General features: G+C 39.4%; 2 protein-coding genes across 4 annotated transcripts in view; one reads left to right on the top strand and one right to left on the bottom strand.

Annotated features, from left to right (window-relative positions):
• Positions 1–15,581, bottom strand: part of RNF138 (ring finger protein 138) — a 33,678-nt gene extending 18,097 nt beyond the window's left edge. For 2 of the 3 annotated variants that reach the window (XM_081263627.1, XM_081263628.1), the window contains exons 1-2: positions 15,450–15,581; positions 14,722–14,904 (exon numbers count right to left, since the gene is read on the bottom strand). In XM_081263627.1, coding sequence (XP_081119753.1) covers positions 14,722–14,831 — 110 coding nt within the window. In that variant the 5' untranslated portion in view covers positions 14,832–14,904; positions 15,450–15,581. Of the gene's footprint in view, positions 1–14,028; positions 14,116–14,721; positions 14,905–15,449 lie in introns of those variants that run through there. The other variant, XM_081263629.1, reaches the window with a different exon arrangement.
• An 8,116-nt stretch (positions 15,582–23,697) lies between these two features.
• On the top strand, positions 23,698–24,736 carry LOC308631793 (archaemetzincin-2-like). The gene is given in 2 exon segments (XM_081263277.1): positions 23,698–24,132; positions 24,135–24,736. Coding segments are annotated over 2 exon segments (963 nt in total). The 5' UTR covers positions 23,698–23,720; the 3' UTR covers positions 24,686–24,736.
• The last annotated feature ends 343 nt before the right edge of the window (positions 24,737–25,079 follow it).

Genomic DNA, 25,079 nt, shown 5'->3' with positions numbered 1-25,079 from the left:
TATCCACATGAAAATACCTCTCATAAGGTTACTTTAACTAAATGTCTATACCAACTTTCTTTTGAATGACACAGAAATGTAGATTCATAGAATTGGAAAAGTGAATACATACAGACTCTTAAGATCTATTACAAGATTTATTATAATGTAACACAATTATATTATCACCCAACGTATGTATTCCTAAAAATCACCGCACCATGCAAAATCAGATAACCACAGACCTATAGAAAAAGTGGAATCGAGGCAGCCTCCAAATATCACATACCCAAAACAATAGCTTATATTGGTTATAAACACATTCATGTTAAAAAGTTTAAGCTAGGGCTGGAAATGTGGCTCAAGCGGTAGCGTGCTCACCTGGCATGCACGGGGTACTAGGTTCTATCATCAGCACCACATAAAAATAAAACAAAGATGTTGTATCCACTGAAAACTAAAAAATAAATATTAAAAAATTATTTCTCTCTCTCTCTTAAAAAAAAAAAAAAAGTTTAAGCTAGGCACTTGCACTCTCCCTTGCCCCCCAAAATTTCCAGGCTATGAGGTAAACTATTCCCCCAAGCCTTTCTGCCTTTCTGCCATGATATGCAGGCTTACCACAGGCCCATTAACAATGGACTGAAATCATGAACCTAATTAAATCTTTCCTCTTTTAAAAACAACAAAATTTAAAATGTTTAAGTTGGGTAAGCCAGACACAGTGGCACAAGCCTATCATGCCAGTTACTTAGGAGGCTGAAGCAGGAGAATCACAAGTTTGAGGTCAGCCTGGACAACTTAGCAAGACCCTGTTTCAAAATTAAAAATTAAAAAAGGGCTGCAGGATGTAGATCAGTGGTAAAGTGCCTCTGGGTTCAGTTTCCATATTAAAAATGAAAAAAAAATTCTGATTTAATCCCACAAAATTATGCAATAAATTAGTTGAACAATTTATAATACAACACTTCAAATATTAATCGCTTTACTAAAAACTGGAAATTTCACCCAAAACACAATGAAAACATTCATATAAGAAATAAAGCAGATGTCAACATACTTTATATACAACCAGAGATATGAAAAATTGTGCTGTATATGTGTAATAAAAAAAAAGAAAGCAATAGGTTTAAAATTAACTTAGGACTAATTAAAAATATAAAGACATAAAGGAAAAAATATCAACATTTCCAATTGAAATAAACTATATAATAAAATAATTAATACAAAACTAATTTAAAAGTCTCTAAAAATGGTCCTGGGCTCAATCCCTAGCACCACCAAAAACAAAAGGTCCCTAAAAAGCAGCTGCTCTGTAGGTCTCTATAAAGTAGGTACTCCAACTTTCAAAGAAGATTCTAGAGGCTGGCAAAAATATATCTTAGTTGCAAAACTGATTAACAAAGAAGTAAAAGCAGTTCAATCAAAGACACTTTTCAGAAATGATGCTGGAACAACCAGACATCATAGGTAAAAAAATGAACCTCAATCTGTTTCCAACCTTAAACAAAACTAACTCAAGGGCTGGTGATAGAGTTTAATGGCAGAGCACTTGCCTAGCACACTGGAGGTCCTGAATTTAATCCCCAGCACTGCAAACAAAACAAAAACCTCAAAATATATCACAGATAGTATTAAAGTCAATAATGGCCATCTGAAGATACATGCGCTTTCTAACTCCCCAGAAAAGGCAATGTTATGGTAAGAGATTTGATTCAATTGAGAACTTTGAGATGAGGTAATTAGCCAGGTTTATCCAAATGAGCCCTAACTGCTATCCTAAATATATTTATAAATGAGAAGCAAAGGGAGATGTGACATAGACACATAGAACTCATGCGAATGTGAAAACAGAGATCTGGAGTGTTATCAGAGCCTCAGAAGGGAAGAGGGCCCTACTACCACCTTGATTTTGGCACACTGAGGTTGACTTGAGATTTTTAGCTTCTTAGACTTCTTAAACTTTTGTTCTATGAACAAAACCATAATCTGAGAAAATATATTTGTAAATCCATTTATCTGATGAAGGACTAATATCTAGAACATATAAAGAAGTTTCAAAGCAACAGTTAAAAACCAAACAATCCAACTAAAACAAGAACAAAAGACATGAAGACATTTTTACCTAAGGTAAAGAAATGGCAAATAAGCATATCAAATAATGTTTAACATCATTTGCCATTACAGAAATACAAATTAAAACCAGAAGATATCATTAACACCTATCAAAATGGCCAAAATTTAAAATAACATCAAAAAATGTTGGTGAAGCTGCAGAGGAAATTGTAATATAAAGTGGTGCAGACACTATGGAAAACAACATAGCATTTTCTTGAAAAACTAAACATGCAACTACCATATAACCAACAATTATACTACTGGGCATTTACCCCAGAGAAACAAAGGTTTATGTTCACATAAAAACCTATACACGAATGTTTACAGCAGAATTTACTTATAAATAGTAAAAAATTGGCCATTTCAGTCTTACTCAATGGGTAAATAGCTTAGCAAACTGTGGTACATCCATACCATGTAATAATACTCAGCAATAAAAGCAAATAAGAAACAACTTGAATATCTACAGAATTATGTTCAGTGAAAAAATAAATTCTAAGATTTGTTTAATTCAACTTATAACATTAATATAGTTAGCAGTAATAACATTCTATTTTCTAACAGCTAGACTGAGATACAATTTGTATCATCATAAAATTTCTATATAATTAAATGGGGACTGGGGTCGTGGCTCAGTGGTAGTGTGCTTGCCTAGCATGTGTGAGGCACTGGGTTCAATTCTCAGCACCACACACAAATAAATAAAATGAAGGTCCATCAACTAAAAAATATTTTTTTAAAAAATAATTAAATAGGTTGTATTAGATTTACACAGAGGAGTAAAATATAAGATTCTGTTCCTGTTGCAATGGTGGAGAGATCAAACCCAGAAACTATGTTGAGCTACTCCCCAGCCATTTAAGATTCTTTTTTTTGAGAGAGAGAGAGAATTTTTTTAATATTTATTTTTTTTTTTAGTTTTCAGCGGACAGAACATCTTTGTTTGTATGTGGTGCTGAGGATAGAAACCGGGCCGCACGCATACCAGGCGAGCGTGCTACCGCTTGAGCCACATCCCCAGCCCCCATTTAAGATTCTTAAAATGACAAAATTACAGAAACATAACAAAAAGAACATTAATGTTTGCCAAGGGTTAAGAAGGAAGTTACAGGTACAGGAAGGAGGGAAGCTGGGGATGGCTACTAACAGGCAAAGTTATTTATCTTTCTGGTGGGGTGGGGGCTCTGGATTGAACCTGGGGCACTTAACAACGAAACTACATCTGCAGCCCCCTTTATTTTTGAGACAGGGCCTCCCTAAGTTGCTGAGGCTAGCTGTGAACTTGTCATCCTCCTGTCTCAGCCTCCCAAGTCACTGGGAATACAGTCATGAACCTCTGTGCCCACCAATGTGAAATATCTTTATGATGGAAATATTTTGTATCTTTATCAATTTAATATTCTGGTTCTGATATTTACAAGATGTTATCAGTGGAGAAAACTGGTTCAGAATACAGAGATTCTCTGTATTATTTCTTAAAATTGCACAGGAGCCAGGAACAGTACCATCCTCCTATAATCAGCTGCACATGTAATCCCAGCTACTAAAGAGGCTAAGGCGGGAAGATTCCATTTTGGGGACAGCCTTGGGCAATTTAGGGAGCCCCTGTCTTTAAAAGAAAAAAAAAAAAAAAAGCTGGGGATGTAGGTCAGTGGCAGAGTAAATGACTACCATACAAGCATGTAAGAGGCACTGGGGGGAACAAATCTTTACTCCTCACACTTCAGATAGAGCCCTAATATCCAGAGTATACAAAGAACTCAAAAAATTAGACAATAAGATAACAAATAACCCAATCAACAAATGGGCCAAGGACCTGAACAGACACTTCTCAGAGGAGGATATGCAATCAATCAATAAGTACATGAAAAAATGCTCACCATCTCTAGCAGTCAGAGAAATGCAAATCAAAACCACCCTAAGATACCATTTCACTCCAGTAAGATTGGCAGCCACTATGAAGTCAAACAACAACAAGTGCTGGAGAGGTTGTGGAGAAAAGGGTACACTTGTACATTGCTGGTGGGACTGCAAATTGGTGCGGCCAATTTGGAAAGCAGTTTGGAGATTCCTGGGAAAGATGGGAATGGAACCACCATTTGACCCTGCTATTGCCCTTCTTGGACTATTCCCTGAAGACCTTAAAAGAGCATGCTACAGGGATACTGCCACATCGATGTTCATAGCAGCACAATTCACAATTGCTAGACTGTGGAACCAACCCAGATGCCCCTCAGTAGATGAATGGATAAAAAAAATGTGGCATCTATACACAATGGAGTACTATGCAGCAATAAAAAATGACAAAATCATAGAATTTGCAGGGAAATGGATGGCACTAGAGCAGATTATGCTTAGTGAAGCTAGCCAATCCCTAAAAAACAAATACCAAATGTCTTCTTTGATATAATGAGAGCAACTATGAACAGAGCATGGAGGAAGAGCAGGAAGAAAAGATTAACATTAAACAGAGACATGAGATGGGAGGGAAAGGGTGAGAAAAGGGAAATTGCATGGAAATGAAGGGAGACCCTCATTGCTATACAAAATTACATACAAGAGGTTGTGAGGGGAATGGGAAAATAAACAAGGAGAGAAATGAATTACAGTAGATGGGGTAGAGAGAGAAGTTGGGAGGGGAGGGGAGGGGGGATAGTAGGGGATAGGAAAGGTAGCAGAATACAACAATTACCAATAGGGCATTATGTAAAATTGTGGATGTGTAACCGATGTGACTCTGCAATCTGCATTTGGGGTAAAATTGGGGGTTCATAACCCACTTCAGTCTAATGTATGAAGTATGATATGTCAAGAGCTTTGTAATGTTGTGAACAACCAATTAAAAAAAAAAAAAAAAGAGGCACTGGGTTCAATCCAAGTACCACAGAACAACACACATATTAACAAAAATAAAAATAAAGTTGCACACACACACATAATCTGCAGATCTAAAAAGATCCCAAAACATTTAAAAAGATTATACAAAAAAAGGCAAAATTATGAGCTTAACTCACCAGATTTTTAAAAAAATTATGTCCACATACTGTAATGCACCTTCATTTGAAAAATATGTATTCAGTACTTACTACATAACAGATAGTAGGTATACAACTGACAACAAAAGTGACAAAAATTCCTGCAAACTGGATGTGCAAGCACACCAATGTACAAATTTGTGCGTATATTATTAAGTCATATTAAACTGTGCTAAAACAGTAAAATCACCAAGTGAGATTCAAGAATCAAGTTTTTTAATAATTCAAATATACTAAAAAGATACATAAAATAATGGCAAAGGAATCCACTCTAATAAACATGAGATTAACTGAATAAGAATGGCAAATTATCTAAAATTCAAAAGGAAATGTGGTATAATTCAATTGCAGATGGTCCAAAAACAAGATCATTTTTTAAAATATTTAACAAATAGAATTAAACAGCACAATAACTTACTTCATCTAAATACTCAATCATCTCAAATCTGACATAGGAAATGTAATAATATACAAAAGGGCGGTAAATGAATAGAAAAATAACCTAAGTTCAAAAAACAAGCTATCACAATAATCATCACTTCAGACATATCTTAGAGTTATCTATGATTTGAATGGCAAAATAATTATGTAACAATTTAATAAGAAATATTGGACACAGCTTTGCTAGCAAGTGAAGAAATAGATTTTAAAATGATTTCTAGTCCAGCTTGGTAGTGGTGCACGCCTGTAATCTGGCAGCTCAAGGGGCTGAGGCAGGAAGATCACAAGTTCAAAACCAATCTTAGCAAACTTAAAGAGGCCCTAAGGACTTAGTGAGACCCTATCTCAAAATAAAAAAATTTTTAAAAGGGTTGTGGTTTAAGTGCTCTGCGTTCAATCACTGGCACAAAAAAAAAAAAAAAAAAAAAAAAAAGATTTCTAGGCACCATTATCAACTTTATTAAACTAAACAAAAATGATTTGTCAAAGACAATGGAATGGGGGCTGGGGATGTGGCTCAAGCGGTAGCGCGCTCGCCTGGCGTGCGTGCGGCCCGGGTTCGATCCTCAACACCACATACCAACAAAGATGCCGTGTCTGCCGATACTAAAAAATAAATATTAAAAAAATAATAATAAATAAATAAAAATAAAAAGAGACAATGGAATGTGGATATCTTCCATAAAAATACCAGTTACCATTTACTGAGTGCTTCATGTGTACCACACAGGGTCCCGAAAACTTTACATACATTAAGTTCAAGTCTTAAAAATAAGAAAATATTTTTCAAAAATTCCTTTAGTCATGGCACAGGTCTATAATCCCAACTACACAAGAAGCTAAGGCAGGAGGATCTTAAATTCAAGGACAGCCTGGGCAACTCAGCAAGACCCCCATCTGAAAGTAAAAATCTTAAAAGTGATGAGGACATAGCACAATAGTGGAGTACTTTTTAGCATAAGGAAGGCCTTGGGTTCAATTTTCAGTTATCTTAAAAATAAAAAATAAATCCTTTGTTTTATAATGAGAAAACTAAGGCTTAAAAACAAAAAATTAAGAAGCCTATAAAAGGTTTCTATAAAAGCCTAGAAGATACTTCTATCATTAAAATACAAAGTCCTGCATATTCCTTTCTACCTCAGGGTTTATGCCCAGAATGCTTCCTCTTCTATACACAAAGCACTCCACAAATTAACACCCACACATCATTTAGATTTGAACAACAATATCATTTCTCCAAGAAAGGGACTTTGACTGTCCACTCATTAACACACCAACCCACACAAGGTCTGTTCCCCCTTATACTTTTGCTCTTTCTCTCCCTCCTACCATTGATGCATTTGTAATTACACCCTGAGTGCTTACTTTAATCAAAATGTATCACACCAACACCCAGCTCCAAGAGGGAAGGGATTATACCTATTTTTTCACCACAGCACTATAATAGCACCAAGTACCTAACAGACACTTGTTAATATTTGCTAAAGCAATAAATGTCAATTTACCTTATTCTAATCCAAAACTTATTAAATCCTTTAACCCAAAGATACATAATCCACAGTCCTCAAATCAAAACTATAAGCATTTTTCATATATAATACACTTCACTAGAGCTATTATCATATATGACAAAGCTAACAAATTCCTTTGTATTTATCCTTTTTGACCCAGCAACTGAACCTATCAGGATTTACCTTACAGTAAAAATTCTCTATAGAGTAAAATGATATATATATATAGTATTCCCCACCACCACTCCTTATCCATGGTTGCAGGTTCTGCCATTTCAATTACCCATAGTCAACTGCAGTACAAAAATATTAAATGCAAAGTTCCAGAAATAAACAAATCTTAAATTTTAAATTTTGCATTATTTATTCTGCAGCGAGATCCAACCATACACACAAACTGTCTACCACTAAGCCGCATCCCCAGCCCGATCACAATGTTCCGAACAGTATGATGCAATCTCATCCTAGCCTACCCAGTATAATACTATATACACTATTAGTTACTTTATAGCCACCTTGGTTATGAGATCAGTTATTGAATATGGTAGTGTTTGTGTTCAAATAACATTATTTTACTTAATAACAGCCCCAAAGCACAAAATAGTGATGCTGGCAATTTACATATGCCAAAGAGAAGCCATAAAGTGCTTCTATTAAGTGAAAAGGTAAAAAAAAGTATATGTTAATGCTGAAGATCTAAGAAACTTCTATCCCTAAAACTGTGACGGAAAAGAAATTGGTGCTAATTTTGCTATTACATCTCAAATTGTAAAAATTATGGCCTCAATACATAATTACTTAGTTAAGATGAAAAATATATTAAATTTATGGATGAAAGACATGTTCCAACTAATGGCAATGTGTCACAACAGGCAGTACAGGGCTCAAGCCTGGCAAGGTGTTGAATACCTGTGATCCCAGCTACTGGGAGGCTAAGGCAGAAGGATCCCAAGTTTGAGGCCAGCCTAGACAACTTAGCAAGACTCTGAAAATAATTTTTTTTTAATATTTTTTAGTTGTAGATGGACACAATACTTTTATTTTATTTATTTTTTAATGTGATGCTGAGGATCGAACCCAGTGCCTCACATGTGCTAGGCAAATGCTCTATCACTGAGCCACAACCCAAGCCCTAGCCATAGCAATCTTTTTTTTTTTTAAAAAGAGAGAATTTTAATATTTATTTTTCATTTTTTGGCGGACACAACATTGTTGTTTGTAATTGGTGCTGAGGATCGAACCTGGGCCGCACGCATGCCAGGCGAGTGCGCTACCGCTTGAGCCACATTCCCAGCCCCTGAAAATAAAATTTTAAAAGGGGCTAGCTAGTGGCACAGTTCAGTGGTGGGAGTGCTTGCTAGCATATTCAAAGCCCTGGGTTCAATCCCTGGTACTGGAGGGGTGGCAGAGGGAGAAAGTACTGGGCTCAATATTATCTGCTGTTTCAGGTAATGACTAGAGATTTTGAAAGGCATCCCCCTCAGACGTGGGGGACTATTGTACAATTTTACTTGTTGCAGCATTTCTTTTAGAAACAACCTAATGTTCATAATATGATTGAATAAATAAGCAATGATGATGTATCAAACGACGAGATATTAGAAGACTAAATAAATATATTCCATAAGGTACTTTCATCTGGTTTGTCGATCACTATATAGTGTTGGTAACTTGAATGAATATTACATACCCACCAAAAAAAAAAATGTGAGACCTTCTTTTCTGTTGTTGGTATTAGGGATTTAATATAGGGACGCTCTACGACTGGGCTATATCCCTCAGCCCTTTTATTTTTATTTTGAGACAGGGTCTCATTAAGTTGCCAAGCCTAGCCTTAGACTTATAATTCTCCTGCCTCAGCCCCCAAGTCCTTTTATTATTACAGGCATGTGCCCCCATGCCTGGCTAAGGTACCCCCTTCCCCTTTTATGTATTAACAGGAATAACCTCTAAGATAGTATATGAAAATATTAAGGCACAGAGAATATATACAGATTGCTGTCCTTTGTATGAAAAACCGGAAAAAAAAACATCTACAATCTTGTTTATATACATATCTCTGGAAAATATGTAAGGTTAACTGTGATTACTGAAAAGTCGTATTTCCCCTAATCCTTTAAAACTGTCAATTCTCTATTCATGATTCACTTTGGCTTTAAATATCCAAATCAAAAAACAAAAGATTTCTTTTGATTTTCAAAAGCAACCTAACTTTTGGTATTAGATGTTAAGTTTTTAAATAGTAATTTATTTGTTTTGAAAAATATAAAACACAGGGGCTGGGGTTGTGGCTCAGCGGTAGAGCGCTTGCCTAGCACATGCAAGACCCTGGGTTCCATCCTCAGCGCCACATAAAAATAAATAAATATCTCCCATCTATGTATGTTATATCAAAGTATATTCTACTGTCATGTATAACTAATTAAAACAAATAGAAAATTAAAAAATAAACAAGGTATTGTATCCAACTACAAATAAAAAATAAATATTTAAAAATAAAGAAAAATATAAAACACAAATTTAAGATTAGTATAAATAAACATTACCTCATTTTGTCTGTGCAAAAACCCTGTGAAAACAGGTGATTTCTAATCTTTTATATGCAAGAAAAGCTGAATGGGGTTAACTGACTTAGCCAACTGATAACAGCTATAGTTAAACTGTGTTGTGTCCCAACACAAACCAATTCATTCCTTTACCCAATAAATACTGAAATGTATTTATACTGAAATTTTTTAAAAGTATGCCACTCTGTAAATATATCAAGAGGATTTAGATAGTCTTAAAAATCTTAAGAAAAAAGGATAGACTAAAGCAACAACTTATTAAATCAATAAGAACCAATATAAGCCTGACTTTCAAAATTTTAACATTATCTATAGGAAAGAATAAATTTTAAAAGTACCTATTTAGAGCATAACTATTCCAATAAGATATCAATAAAGCCGCTCAAATTTTTAAAAAATATAAACTGAAAATTCAGGAACTGGATAACCCAAGCAGGTCAATTTAGGGAATCATATAAACTTATGCTGAGTAAGAAGTGGAAGCTAATTTATATTAACTTATTTTAAAAGATCCTCCTTACAGAGATGCCCCAAAGCAAACACTAATTAGATTTCCATTTTTGAGAGTTTTGTAAGGAATCACTAGGTCCAATGGCACCTGTAATCCCAGTCCCTCTGGATAATGAAGCAGGTGGACCACAAGTTCAAGGCTAGAAGATCCTGTCTCAAAATAAAAGTAAAATGGACTAGGAATGGAAAGCTCCTAGGTTTAACCCCCACCCCGTACTGCAAAAAGAGAAAAGTTTTGCAAGAAATCAAAATTTCTTGTTAAATGTAATTTTCTTGGGATTGCATTTTACTTCTAAATGGTGTATGAGAGGTACTTCCTTGACTATTCAGAACAGTGTAAATAGAGGTTCAAAAAACCTTTAGTTTTAATGATGCTTTAGTGGAAAACATCAAAAGATAAACATCTTACCACTTCAACATTGGGAACCTTCATCTGAAGCCTTATTTTGAATGTCTGTCTGATGTTAATATTCTTAATTTGTCTTTACATGTTTTTCAAAATATTTTATCTGACCATTCTAAGGCACCTGATGATGCTGGTTTCTTTTTTTTTTTTTTTTTTTTAATATTTATTTTTTAGTTCTCGGTGGACACAACATCTTTGTTGGTATGTGGTGCTGAGGATCGAACCCGGGCCACACGCATGCCAGGCGAGCGCACTACCGCTTGAGCCACATCCCCAGCCCGATGCTGGTTTCCTAAAAGTACTTATATCTCAGTCTCCACTGTCACATTCAATCCTAGTTTTCTTCCTATGATTCTGTCCATTCCTTCTCAGGATGTACTTTTCTCTACTTGATATTTAAGTATTCTCTAACACTTTGTTTTTATCTATGCAGGCCTCCTTCTTTCAATTCATACACCTCCCTCAGTGACTCATCCACACCCATAACTTTAGTTCCATTTATTCCAGATCTATATACAGTATATACATCTAATACTGAACATCAGACTTTATATAAGGACCTTAAAATATCAGGAGTCTCTTCTTTCCATTTCCATTATCACTGCCTTAGTTCCTGTTCTAATCACTTCTCTCCCTCACACGCCAAAGTGTCATCAACATCTTCATGGGTCACCATTGCCAAGCTGAACCCTGACACTAATATAAACTTTCTAAAATGGAATTGTAATCATGCTGCTCCCTTGCCAAAAATTATTTAATAGGTCTCTCTGGTTTTCAGGAAAACAGTCAAATTAGCTTCCTGCCAGCATCTCTAAGCTCCATCTCTATTACACTCATTCTCTGGCTCCAAACAAACTATGAAGTCAGGATACAGAGTCATCCTCTGTACCCCTCCTTGCCTCTACATATGATGTAGACCTAATCAGGGTATTTCCCAAGAAAATTGTCCCTATATTAACAAGTTTATTTAGCTATGTGCTCTCAATGCTCACATAAAAATTTCCACTGAAATCTCTTCCATACCATAGTCATTTAACAGTCTTCTCCATTAGACTATTAACAGTCTCCAGGGAAAGAGCATTTAGTGTTTCTTGAACAAGGCAAATAAAAACATTAACGATGTTTGTTTGAAGGAACAAGTGGAGATTAAATACTTTAGTAAAATTATTCTCAATAGTGTCACTTTTTCTCTACATATACATACACACATATAGATAAGTGTGTGTATGTATATATATTTTCAATACTGGGGACTGAACCCAGGCCCTTGAAGCATGCTAGGCAAATGTTCTACCACTAAGCTGTACATCTCCAGCCCTTAGTAAAATTATTCTAATAGAAATGAATTTGCTTCTTTGACTAAAAAAGTCAATGGAAAAATTCTTTCCTCTCATTGGCAATGAAAATTTGTTTTTATTTTCTAACAGACCCAGACTGACCCAAAGTTCTTATCTCTTTCTAGCTCTGAATCAAAATCCGATTTGAGGGCCTGGGATTGTAGCTCAGTGGTAGAGTGCTTGCCTAGCACTTGTGAGTCACTGGGTGTGATCTTCAGCACCACATAAAAATAAATGAATAAAATAAAAAAAAAAAATAAAAGCATGTGTCCATCTACAACTAAAAATATTTTTTTTAAAAACCCTGATTGGGGGCTGGGGATGTGGCTCAAGCAGTAGCATGCTCGCCTGACATGCATGCGGCCCGGGTTCGATCCTCAGCACCACATACAAACAAAGATGTTGTGTCCACCAAAAACTAAAAAAAATAAATATTAAAATTCTCTCTCTCTTTAAAAAAAAAAACCCTGATTGGAGGGGGTTGTGGCTCAGCAGTAGAGCACTCGCCTAGCATGTGCAAGGTACTGGGTTCAATCCTCAGCACCACATAAAAAAATAAATAAATAAAAGTATTATGTCTAACTACAACTAAAAAAAAAAAAAAAAAACTGATTCGGGGAGCTGGGAATGTTCACGCATGAGGCCTGGGGTTCTATCCCCAGAACAACAACAAAAAAAACTGAATTTGTAGCAAAATATAAATTTGATTAAAGGTACAGCTCTGTCCTTTGGGTGAAAAAAGGGAAATGACATAGTAAACTTATTACTTAAAAATAATTCTAGGACTGGCAATGTAGCTCAGCAGTAGAATGGTTGCTGGGCATATGCAATGGCCTGAATTTAATATCTAGTAACTCTCCCCCCAATCTTATTTCCCAGAAAATTCCTTCCAGCCAATCAAGACCCTGTTCCACAATTACCACCCCTTCCAAATAAAACTTTGGCTCACTCTATTTTTAGTTAATTGTTCAGTCAGAACTATAAAGCAACTGTGGGGGACAGTAGAGATAAGGAGCTACTTTGATTACATTGAAGCCTCAAAGCCCAATGAATTGATTTGAGAATGGTCTTGAATTTAAAAACATCCACTCTTTTCTATAGCTTTGAGGTGAAGTCAAATTATAGTTCTTGATTTCAAATGCACCACAAAGGAAATAGACTAGAATGATCTACATGGAATTTTGAGGGAAGCTAAAAATTACAATGAGTCCTGTGAGGACAATGACCCAAAGAATAGTTGAAATGATTCTGTCCATGATATCTACCATGCATATATAAAGTTAGCAATTATTATAACTTCTCATCTTGCCTGCTCTCCTCCTTTTATTTCCCCTCTTTGTCATCACAGAACTACTTTTTCTTAAATATAGGAAAGGTTCAAGTTATAATAATGAATAATGACCATTAAAGATAGAAAGTATATTCTGTGTCCTAGACATCTTAAAATACTTTTTCAACAACCTGCATTTGTTGCAACAAATGATGAGAGAATTTAAGACACAAAAATCGTAACTGATGTTTCAATCCTGAAAAAACTACATGGTCGTTTCACACAACTAGCACAATCATGGAATAAAATAGTAGAGTTAAGGTAGAGGAACAGGGAAGATTACCAAAAGTCATCTGTAGTAACATTTGTGATTAGGGACCCAAAATTCTACCAATTATTCACAAAATTATAGAACCCCGACTCTCAAAAAAAAAAAAAAAAAAAGTGAATGGAGAAATGTCTAGAAATTTGTTCAATTCTGTGTCTGCAAGCACAGAACTTAAGCCCGATTCAATTTTTTAAAAAATAAAAAGACTTCCAGGTCCCACCTGCCAGAAATTCTTTTGCAAGTTTGGAATGGAGCCTGGGAATTGGTATGTTTACTTAAAAAACTCCCCAGGGACTCTGGTCATCAGCCAGGTTGGTCGGTGCACTGTATACCTTTTCAAGAAGGTCTCCTTTCAATCCTTGCCGACAGTCTGGTAGTCTACAAAATGATGGAGGTGGTTCCTATAAATAAGCCTAGTTAAACAGCACCATGTGACCTCACCTAATCCCTTTGTGTTCTCCCTCACCCCTAGAGTTAGTACCTCATCTTCAGTCCATTCCTCATAACAGAACTCTTCTTTTCTTACCTCCACTCTTGTAGTAACCGAGTAATAATGAACAGAAGATAACACAAAGGGAAACTACCACTTCAATTTCCGGAAACCCTGTCAGTTCTAACATAAGAGAAGAAAATTCATTTTAGACCATCCTAGTAGATTCCTGGAATTTTAAATGGAACAAAACCGATCCAAAAGTGGTCTGTGAAGCAGGGCTGAAGTTAGATTAAAAGCTCTTGGATCAAGGAGGACCAGGCCAAGGTTCTGAAAGAGGAAGAAAAAAAAACTTGAAAGCGAAGCAGGAGGCCGGCGGGCGGCCCGTGCCGGCACTAGCGGGTTTGACACTCGACACCCCCGCCTGCACTCGGGTTGCTAGGAAACAAAAAGGCTCCACGTTCCCTGCAATTCCTCCCGGGCCTGCCAGGAGGACAGGGGCCTCTCGGCCTGTGGACGCTACCGGAGGGCCCGACCCCTGCCCCGGGGCGCTAAGCCCTGGAAAACCAGGGCGGGGAGCTCTGGCTGAGGGGCGCGGCGAGCGGGCCCCGGCCTCAGGCGGAGGGCTGCCCTGGGCTCTCACGCGCCGGGACCAGGCCCCCGAGGCGGGAGGCGCTCCGGCAGGCCTCGGGGGCTCGACTCCCTCCAGGCCTCAGTCGCAGGTCCGGGTCCAGACGAGGAACCCAAACGACCACCCGGCTCCGCGCGGGGGAGGGGGCGTCTACTCACACGTGCTGACAGGCCGCGGTCCGCACGGGCGTTTTGAGCACCTCCTGACAGACCGGGCAGTAGAAATCATCTTCTGTGTAGGCCGTGGCCGCGGACAGCTCCTCGGCCATGACGGGGGCAGAGGAACAAGGCGATGGCGGCAGCAGCGGTCGAGGTGGCGGTGGCGGTCCGGAGCCCGACTCCCTGCGCGGACCCGGGGGGAGGGGAATCGCGTCAGGAAGAAGCTCGCGCCAGGAAGGGGGCGGGGACCTAGGCAGGACTCCGAGCGGGGTGGGGCGGGACTCCGAGCGGGGTGGGGCGGGGCCGAACACAGCGGCGCTCGGGCCGCACGCGCCGGGCGAGGGGCCCCCCCCTTCGCCCCCGGAACTCGGAGGCGGTGCTCCTCAGGAGGCCGGGCGCAGGAAACGGCGATTGGTTTCGCAGGCTCCCTGGGCTGGGCGCAAGTCTAGGGCCAGCCCCACTCAGTGGCCACGGCACTACGTCCCGCCCCCAAGCCGGCCTCCCACTGGAGGCCACCGCCTACGAAGCTTGGGGCCCGGCCGCGGTTCTGCCCAGTCCCTCGTTCGCCGTTCAGGGCTTCGCTCTTCCCAGCTGTCCGGCAGCTCCCCACGCCCGCCCCTCGCTTCTTTATCCTCCCCGGCCGCAACCCACCCTTTTGCACTGCTCTTCCCGCTCCCAACCTCGCTCCACCGCATCCCTGTCCCGTCTTCGCGGGCGAAGACCCTTACTTCCGAGCCCCGGAGCGGCACTGTAGGCTGAACTGCTTCTTTGTCGCGGGTTCGTAGAAAGGTGACCTTTCGTCGCCGTCGGGCTTCTGGTCCCGCCGCTGCAGCCCTCGCAACCGAGGCCCCACGGCAAAAGGAGAACGGCGTGCGCAGTGCTCATCGGCCCAAGAAAGGGCGGGACCCGAGGCTCATGGTGCACCGGGATCCCATCGCCCCCGCCAGCAGCTCTCCCGTGGCATAGCGCTGCCTGCAGCCTGCCCGGCGGGTCACCGAACGCAGTAGGGTTTCGCCTTGCAGGCCCAGAGCGGAGGGGCGGGGTGACGAGGGCAGCCTCCATAGCAACTGGCGCTTGGCGCCTTCGGCAGGTTGTGACGTCAACGGCTGGGTGCCGGCCTACGTACCTGCACACACCCCCAGCATCTTAGTAGGGGGACCCCGTTTTATCAATTACGAGATTTATCTGCAAATTAAGGGCTCATTTAAAAAATAAAAATATTTTTGTATAAATGCTGCCAAATTTAATTTTTAGGCTTCCCAGGAATTTTTCCTTAAAATATATTTCTAACGTTGAAGATTTAATCTAATTGTTTGCCGTTGCTAGACTGTTTTGACCTTGCAAAAATGTGTTATGAAACAATATTATGTGGTTTTAATCTTGGGGTTAGTTAAAAAGAAGATTCCTTGCGCTGCATAGAGATTCAATTTTTTGGCTTAAATGCAATGTGATTGATTCTTAAATGGTGACCCTTCATGTTCACAGTCTTAAAACCAACACCATAAGAGTTTGTTGGGGGGGGAGGAGGTTGGTTTTTGATATCTTGGAAGAAAAGGAGGTAGGAGACCCTACCTCTAATCTCACTACGTATGTTTTTATTTTTGTGCTCACTTTGGCAGCATTTATACAAAAATATTTTTATTTTTTAAATGAGCCCTTAATTTGCAGATAAATCTCGTAATTGATAAGTCTTTGAGAATGTAACAGAACTATGTGAAAAAGAAGTAAGGGAAATCTTCAGATAACTTCAGGGAAAAAAAGATTTCATTACCATCCTTTGTTAAAGCCCTTAATTGGGGCTGGGGTTCTGGCTCAGTGGTAGAGCACTTGCCTAGCATGCATGAGGCACTGAGCTCGATTCTGAGCACCACATACAAATAAATAAAGGTCTATCAACAACAACAACAACAAAAATTTTTTTTAAATGCTGTTTACCACCTACATTGTCCTTGGCATGGTTAAGTAAAATGTATAGGAGCTGGGCATAGTTGCACACACCTGTAAGACAAGCAGTTTGGAATCACAAGTTAAAAGCCAGCTTCAACAACTTAGCAAGGCCCTAAGCAATTTAAGGAGACACTGTCTCTAAAGGCTGAGGATATGGCTCAGTAGTTAAATGCCCCTGTGTTGCATCCCCAGTACCCCCTCCCCCCCCCCCAAAAAAAAAAAAAAAAGTAAAGGAGATGGTTTGGACTGAGCGCATACACTAGGTCCATGAGAGGAGCCCAAAATGGAGTCACTCATGCCAAGTTCCCCACCACTGTGCTGAAACCAAGGTGTTTATCTGAACTTGGAAGAAATAAGAAGAGACATAATAGCCAGATTTCTGAACAATCTAATTCTAGCCTATATAATAAGGAAAGCTGTGCTTTAATCTTTACAAGGAAAAGGCCAATCCCCTTTTCTGTTTCAGTTTTCCACTGTCTTTTTCTGTCTATGAAACCTAATTTCTCTGCTCAGTTATTTGGAATACTCCTATTTTATGGAACAAGGTGTTGCCCAATTATCAAATAGCAAGTAAAAGCTATTTAAGATTTTAAAATTTGCTATAGTTTTTACTGCTCTTGGTTAGGCATTATAGAGATATGAGTTTTGCAGTCAACTAATTTACATTTTAAATATATATCAAAATGTGAGAACAAAAAGATGGTATTTGCCAAAGTACTAAATTTTCTCTTAACAGTGATTATAATGAGGATAGAAAACGGGATGTTTGAAATTCTGTGGATTTAGAGAATCCACATGATTCTGGAGGAGATGGATTTTAATATACATCTTAAAACAAGAGTTTCCACAATAACAATTATTTGTCTGATGAATAGCTAGTTATACTGCCAGACTACAAGATTTTGCAGCAAGCACGGTGGAAGCTGGTCAGGGAAGCTAATTTTAGCTTCAGATTTCCTAGGAGGAGGAAGAACACATTGTGTGGGAGGGGCAACTGATCTTGGTATTCCAGGTGCTTTTCAAATTCCCTTATTAAATGGTTCTCAGATTCCAAATTTCACCATTTTGATAACATTTCAATTCATATTTCACTCATTCTGACTATTTTAGTAAATAAAGTGTATTTTTTGTGTGATAATCTTTCCTTTTATTCACTGGGAATTCCTATCCACAACATTGTGACTTTTACTTTGTTTGCTTTATTGTTTGTAACATTAGCTTCACTTATGCCTAATCCAAACATTTGCATTACTTCTTCATATATTCTAAGTCATTTGGTGTACCTATAAGCATGGTAATATGTGAAAATCCATCAGCAATTTGAGTGTAAGGGAAATTTAGTTATCCTCTGAGAATTAAGCTTACAAAACAAAATCATAATTATCAAATGACACAATTTTCCGTCTTGGCAGCATTTCATATGAAAAAGTACTTGATATTCTACTAGGAATGTGACAGATTTACTCAGAATACAGTCAGCTGTGAAAATAAAATGTCCTCAGCCTCTAGGCAGTAGAGGGGGATGTCCTAAATATGTGACCAATTTGATAAACTGTTGCAATTATTTATTTGTTAATTTGTTTTTGCAGTATAGAGATTGAACCCAAGGGCACATTACCACTGAGCTACATTCCCAGCCCTTTTTTGTTTGTAGTGGGGATTTTTTGTTTATTTTGTTTTATTGTACTGGGGGATTGAACCCAGGAGCTTTTAACCACTGAGCCACTGAGCTAAGGGCCTTGCTAAATTGCTGAGGCTGACCTTGAACTTGCAGTTCTCCTTCCTCAGCCTCCTAAGTTTCTGGAATCACAGGCATGTGCCATGTTGCAAAAATTAAAGCCTTTACATTTAGGTTAAAGCACCCAAACCCTTTCAGCCTTCTTCCCTCAAAATGGCATATGAGGGACAGAAGGGTGAGAGAAGGCTGACATGAACTTGAGACACTGATGGGGCATCTGGGTCCTGAAATATGTATGTTTTCTTTTGGATTCTTCCTAGATTTTTCTTTCAAGATGGTCAATTTTGACTGCTCCTTAAGGTACAATGAGTGCTCCTTAAAGTGCATACCTGTAATCCCAGCAAATCAGGAGGCTGAAGCAGGAGGATTGAATATTCAAGACCAGCTTTGACAACTTAATGATACTCTATCTCAAAAAATGAAAAGGATTGGGGATGTTACTCAGTGCCTCTGGGTTCAATTCCTAGTACCAAAAAATAAATGAGAGAGAGAGAGAAAGATATAATGAGTCTTGGGCATTCCATTGCGGGAACTTGCTGGTGAAGACAGCTGCAACCTGTCTCAGCTGCATCAGGGGCCATGGTCCTATTGTCTGACCTAGTTGATTCAACTTCACCAACACTGTGAAACCTCCTGAATCTCTGCCCCAATTATCTCAAGAGTTCCTTAACTGTTGACACAGCAGGCCCTTTAGCAGACCTTCTGGCTCTTGAGATGTCTCTACACAAGACAAGTGGGGTCCTGGGCATATGTTACATAAAAGATTTCAGCATGTGTCAGAGACAGACAAAACTTTATTTAGGAAGGCAAAGATACATTTAAGGGAGAATATGGGCTATCTCAAGAGGAGAAGTTTTTGGAATAAAGCAAGGAATACACATTCAAGGGGGAAGGCAGGCCATCTCCAGATGAACAGACAGAAATCTTGGTGTGGGGTGTTAATTTTTATAGAGAGATGGTTGGTAGGGGCTAAAGATGGAGCTAGAACAGAGTTACATAAGTTGGTACCAGTTTTCTCAGCACTTGCGCATTGCCCTCCTGTTACCTTTTGCCGGAAAGGTCACTGGCTGAGAACATGGGCTGGGGTGCTTGTTTTGGATGTTTCATGCATGTTAGAGATTCATGAGTGCTTCTTTTGAGATTCAGTCTAACTTTAATTTTCTGCATCCCCAAATTCTTAAGCACAGCTATATATAGTTTCATGACATCTCTTAGTACTCTCCCTCTAATACTGTGGAGGGAGATTTATCCTGCACCATTGAATTTACATGAAGTGTTTACCCCTAGGTTGGGTCTGAACAGCCCATAATGCCATGTGCTTCCAGTTCTGCCCTCAGCATACCCTTAAACCTATCACATCTTGTCCTTCCAAATTGAAGTCCCTATTTTGTCTGTTCTACGATCTCAGGGAATAAATAGAATGAATAGACTTTTCCTCTTGACCTGTATCACTGATTGGGCACTCTCCATGTAAAACTCTTCATTAAAGTTCACTAAGTTAAGTAATTAATATACTAAATATATTAAATATTTTTTAAATAAATAAAGAGGGAAATTTAAAAATTTAGAAAATTAATTTCTTTCTTGACAAAGTCTGGCTTTGTCCTATTTAAAAGACTGGTGAGTTTGCTTTTGAGGAATTATACTGGGAAGCTGAAGGGTAAAATGGAAGGGAAACTCCAGTTTCACTGTCTTCTCTTCAGTGTCTGTTTAAACTGGTACCATGTGCAATGTGACATTCAACTAGTTTGCACCTCCACCATGCGGCCAGCGCAATGGTTTCATTAATGAGGTTCTTGGCATAAAAGTTAGCTAGCGAGATCGAAATAAAACACACAGACTCAGTTACCTTATTTCTACTGCCAGGTCCGAGACGGCTCCCCTCTCTGGTTCCCACCTCTAACCGCCCGGCAGGGCAGCAAGGATTACTCAGGGCTAGCAGGAGAGAGAGAGAGGGCACGCCAGGGAGTAGCCTTTTATTGGGGAACAAGAAATTCAGGGGAGAATTCCATCCAATGAAGGTTGAGGGGGGCCACACTCCAAAGTCAGGGTCAGTGATTGGGCCCCTGGGGTCAGTGGTCAGTCACACCCCCACACCGACGGGTTCTCTCATCAGGAGAGGGCCGGGAAAGTTCAGACACAGCCAGAACGCCTCAGACCCAGACCGGGAGTCGCCCAGTCACGTGTCAGGATGGCTCCCCACATGCACCAGTACAGATGTACTAGTTCTTTTCAGCCTGTTCATTCTGATTGGCTAATAGTACCTAAGTGATGAGTGTCAGTAATATTTTAGTATTACACATGACTATGCATAACTAACTAATGAAGCCATGGGGTTTGATTGTTTAAGTGTGTTTTGGAAATATTCCTTTTTAAAAATATATAGCAATATTCTTTTCATTTCTATTGAATTAATCCTAATTTCTTCCTTTTTTTCACCTCACCTCAGTGCACACAGAGGAGAGCAATGCTGCAGGCCAATTAAGGAGGACAAGTAGCTAAGAATGTGAAAGAGAAACTGTAACATACCATCTTCCTATCAAGAATTTGTAACCCCATTCCTATCTCCCACTCTAACAAATCATGATTTTTTTCAATTACTTCTTTTTCCCAGTCACATGCTTCAGGAGGCAATGACCATTCTCAGCTCAAGGGGGGAAACCATGATTGATATGAACCCACCTGAATGGGGCCCTGTCTTCTTTCTGGGGTTTACTCATGAGCAGGTGACTAATATGACCAAGGGAGCATGGAGGGGAATTATTCTGGGGGACTTTGGCAAGTGCTTTCTTTGTGGAACAGAAAACAGATAAATAACTGAGCATGATGGCATAAACCAGTAATCCCAGTGACTCAGGAGGCTGAGGCAGGAGGACCATAATTTTAAGGCCAGACTCAGCAATTTAGCAAGATCCTATCTCAAAAATATAAGAAAGACTAGAAATGTAGCAGTCCTGGGTTCAATCCCTAGTACCAAAAACAAATATAGATAAATAGGGCTGGGGATATGGCTCAGTGGTAGTGCATTTACCTAGTATGTGCAAGGTCTTGGGTTCAAACTTCAACTCTGAAAAAAAAAAAACCTGAGAATAAAAACAATTGCACAACCATATCCATATGTTTCTATATCTATATGTGATGCCTGAAATTGCTGCAAGCATCATGAAAATACAGGAAGAATGAGCCAATGTACACAAGATGGCAGAGCTAAGGGATAGAAAGATGTAGTTGAGCCATTCCATTAATCTAATCAGGAACTGGCCTACCTCCTTTCTGTTAAAATAATAAACATTCTCTCATTTAAGCCATTCTCAGTTGGTTCTACTTTCATTTGTTGCCGAACATATCTGAGTTAGGCATTTGTTCAGCAACAATCAGATACATGTTCCTACCCTTTTCCTTGTTCTTCTCTGTGTTGCTGGAACTGACCCTGTTTCCCAGTTTCCCTTGTGAACTGACTTCTGGCCACATTGAGCCAATGGGAAGCACTGATGAGAGACCTGAAGGAAGGAAGACCAATGTATTTCTCCCTCTCCCTTTGCTTCTGGCCATGGCTCCATTTCTTCTGTAGTTTTGGCTTCCCAAGATGGCACTTTCCTTGATGGTCCCACTTCCTGCTAGGCAGTCCCTGATTTTTCTCAGTAACTTGGTGCTTACCTTACTACTATCACTCTTAGACTTTTAGCTCTTGTAGGTTCTTTTTTTTTTTTTTTTTTTTTTTTTAGTTGTAGTTGGACACAACACCTTTATTTTACTTGTTTATTTTTGTATGTGGTGCTGAGGATCGAACCCAGGGTCTTGCACGTGAGAGGCGAGCGCTCCACCACTGAACCACAACCCCAGCCCTCTTGTAAGTTCTTTTTAATTAGTTTTAACTAAACATTCTTTACTGAACTATCAGTTGTGAACTCCACTTCCTGATTGGACCCTGTTCCCTCTGCCTAACTGAATCAATACTTAAGAAGGGCTGGGGATGTGGCTCAAGCAGTAGCCTGCTCGCCTGGCATGCGTGCGGCCCGGTTCGATCCTCAACACCACATACAAACAAAGATGTTGTGTTCGCCAAAAACTGAAAAATAAATATTAAAATTCTCTCTCTCTCTTAAAAAAAAATACTTAAGAAGGAGACAGGAGGCAAGTGAGAAATGCTGCAAAAGTGGTTCCTGTTCCCCAAAGAGAAGTAACTGAGTCACTTTCCAATGCAAGTTTAAATTCTCTTCTCATACTTCTGTGAATTAGCATAAATGGAAATTCAAAAGTGAGACTAAATTATAGAAAATAAAAGAATCTACCCTTCTTTATCACACTCTAGTTTGGGACAGTTAAATTTCAATTAATTCATGAATATCATTACTGATACACATTTTCATGCCATTTAACTTTCTCTACTGGAAATTGATCCCTGGAGTACTATACCACTGACCTAAACTCCAAGATGCTAGCCATTCAATTTCATATCAGCAGTATTTTTACATACTGTTGACAGCTGCCATTTTTAATAATATTCATGTTAGTAGCTCCAGTGGCCCTGTTTATCCCGTGAAACCCAGCTTTTATGGTACAGTTAACTAGAATACATCTGTATATAGTCTCAACCCATGCCAACCCCACTCTCTCTCCAAGAAAGAGGAACTGAGATTCCAATATTCTATTCAGTTTTTATTAACTGCCTTAACTTCTAAGGTAGATTAAACCAGGAGCTGTGAGACAAGGCAGCCACCTCTGTCTTGCCCAAACACAGAGATCAATCACTAGAAAGACAGCAAACCAGCAATAAAACAGACATTCTTAATACTGCCCTCGGGAGGCGGGCGGGCAGAGGTGAGGCCTGTCTGGGGGTGAAGACACCCTCCACAGCACCTTCCGGACATGCCTGTCCTTGTAACATAAACACTTCAATGGGAGCCTTCCTTTTTAAAGAAAGCCTCATGGTGTACCATCTGTTTGCCTCACTCAAGGGAAGGATGAAAGCTCTACATAGGAACATGATGTGATGGATGAGACCTGTCATTATGCAAGTATTACGTCACTCTGAACAGACACTGAAAAGAGCTCTCATCTCTAAGAACCCAGCGCTTTTGTCACAGTATGAGAAATTGGAGGGGCTGGGGATGTGGCTCAAGCGGTAGCATGCTCGCCTGGCATGCTTGCGGCCCGGGGTTCGGTCCTCAGCACCACATACAAACAACGATGTTGTGTCCGCCGATAACTAAAAAATAAATATTAAAAAAATTCTCTCTCTCCCTCTATCACTCTCTCTTTAAAAAAAAGAAAGAAAGAAAGAAAGAAATTAGATGCTAGGGAACAGCAATTAATGAAGGAAGCCTTCCAGCCAACCAGTGATCTTTATGGACCTATTATTTTGCAATCACAATCAGACTGGATAATCTCACATCCTGAGGCTCCTCAAGACTTTGAGCAGTTTTTCAGTAATCCCAACAGAAAGATACCCTCTCCAGAGAAGCACAGTATTTATTTACTGGCCATTGGATCTCTAGGAAACACCAGAGTTATCAGTGAAGAATATACTAAATGGCTCAAGGGCTACTGTGAAGCATTTTTCTATGGCATGAGTGTAAAACTCCTAGAACCGATTTCTGTTTCTGCCACACGGTGTTCTTTTAGAGTGAATGATCACACATGCAATTTACAAATTCATGCAGGGCATATCCTGAAGTTCTTAAAAAAGAAGAAACCTGAAGATGCTTTCTGTGTTGTGGGAGTAACAATGATCTTTACCCAAGAGATTCCTGGAATTTTGTCTTTGGACAGGCTTCTTTGACAGATGGAGTGGGGATATTCAGCTTTGCTAGATACGGCAGTGATTCCTATAGCTCACATTATAAAGGCACAGTGAAGAAGCTCCATAAAAAATCTTCCAATGACTATGCCATTTTTGATAACTACTTTATTCCTGAAATCACTAGTGTTTTGCTGCTGCGATCCTGTAAGACTTTATCCCATGAGATTGGACACATATTTGGACTGCGACACTGCCAGTGGCTCACATGCCTGATGCAGGGCTCCGACCACTTGGAGAAGGCTGACCGTCTTCCTCTAAACCTGTGTCCTATCTGTCTACGCAAGTTGCAGTGTGCCATTGGCTTCAATATTGCAGAAAGATACAAAGCACTGGTGAGGTGGATTGATGATGTTAACACACCCAGAGCAACTCCGAAACCTAGTTGTGAAGATAATGTGCATTTACCGAAACCTGTAGAGGCCTTTCAGGATTGGAAAGAGTGGATAATGAAATGCCTTGCTGTTCTCCAAAAATGAGTACCTTCAGATAGGAGTAAATAAAATAAATATTTGCACATTAAAAAAAAATACTGCTCTCGGAAGCAAAACTCTAAAGACCAATGATGGCAGACATTTCAACAAGTTAATTCATGTTTTATCTCCAGCCCTTTTTTTATATTTTATTTAGAGACAGGGTCTCACTAAATTGTTGAAGGCCTTGCTAAATTGCTAAGGCTGGCTTGGAACTCCCAATCCTCCTGCCTCATTCTCCTGAATCACTGGGATAGCAGGCATGCACCATGGCACCCAGCTTTTTTTAATTTTTGAGAGAAAGAATGTAAAGTTGAAGCTAAAAGATCTGTCTCTCCCCCCTCCTCTATTTCTCTCCTCTCTTCTCCCACTCTAATCTTTTTCCTTTTTATCTTTCCCT

Source organism: Spermophilus citellus, assembly GCF_964194105.1.
Source record: "Spermophilus citellus genome assembly, chromosome: 12".
NCBI classification, from domain to species: Eukaryota; Metazoa; Chordata; class Mammalia; order Rodentia; family Sciuridae; genus Spermophilus; species Spermophilus citellus.
Note: the sequence above shows the minus strand (reverse complement) of the source record. Positions and strands in the feature narration are given on the sequence as shown.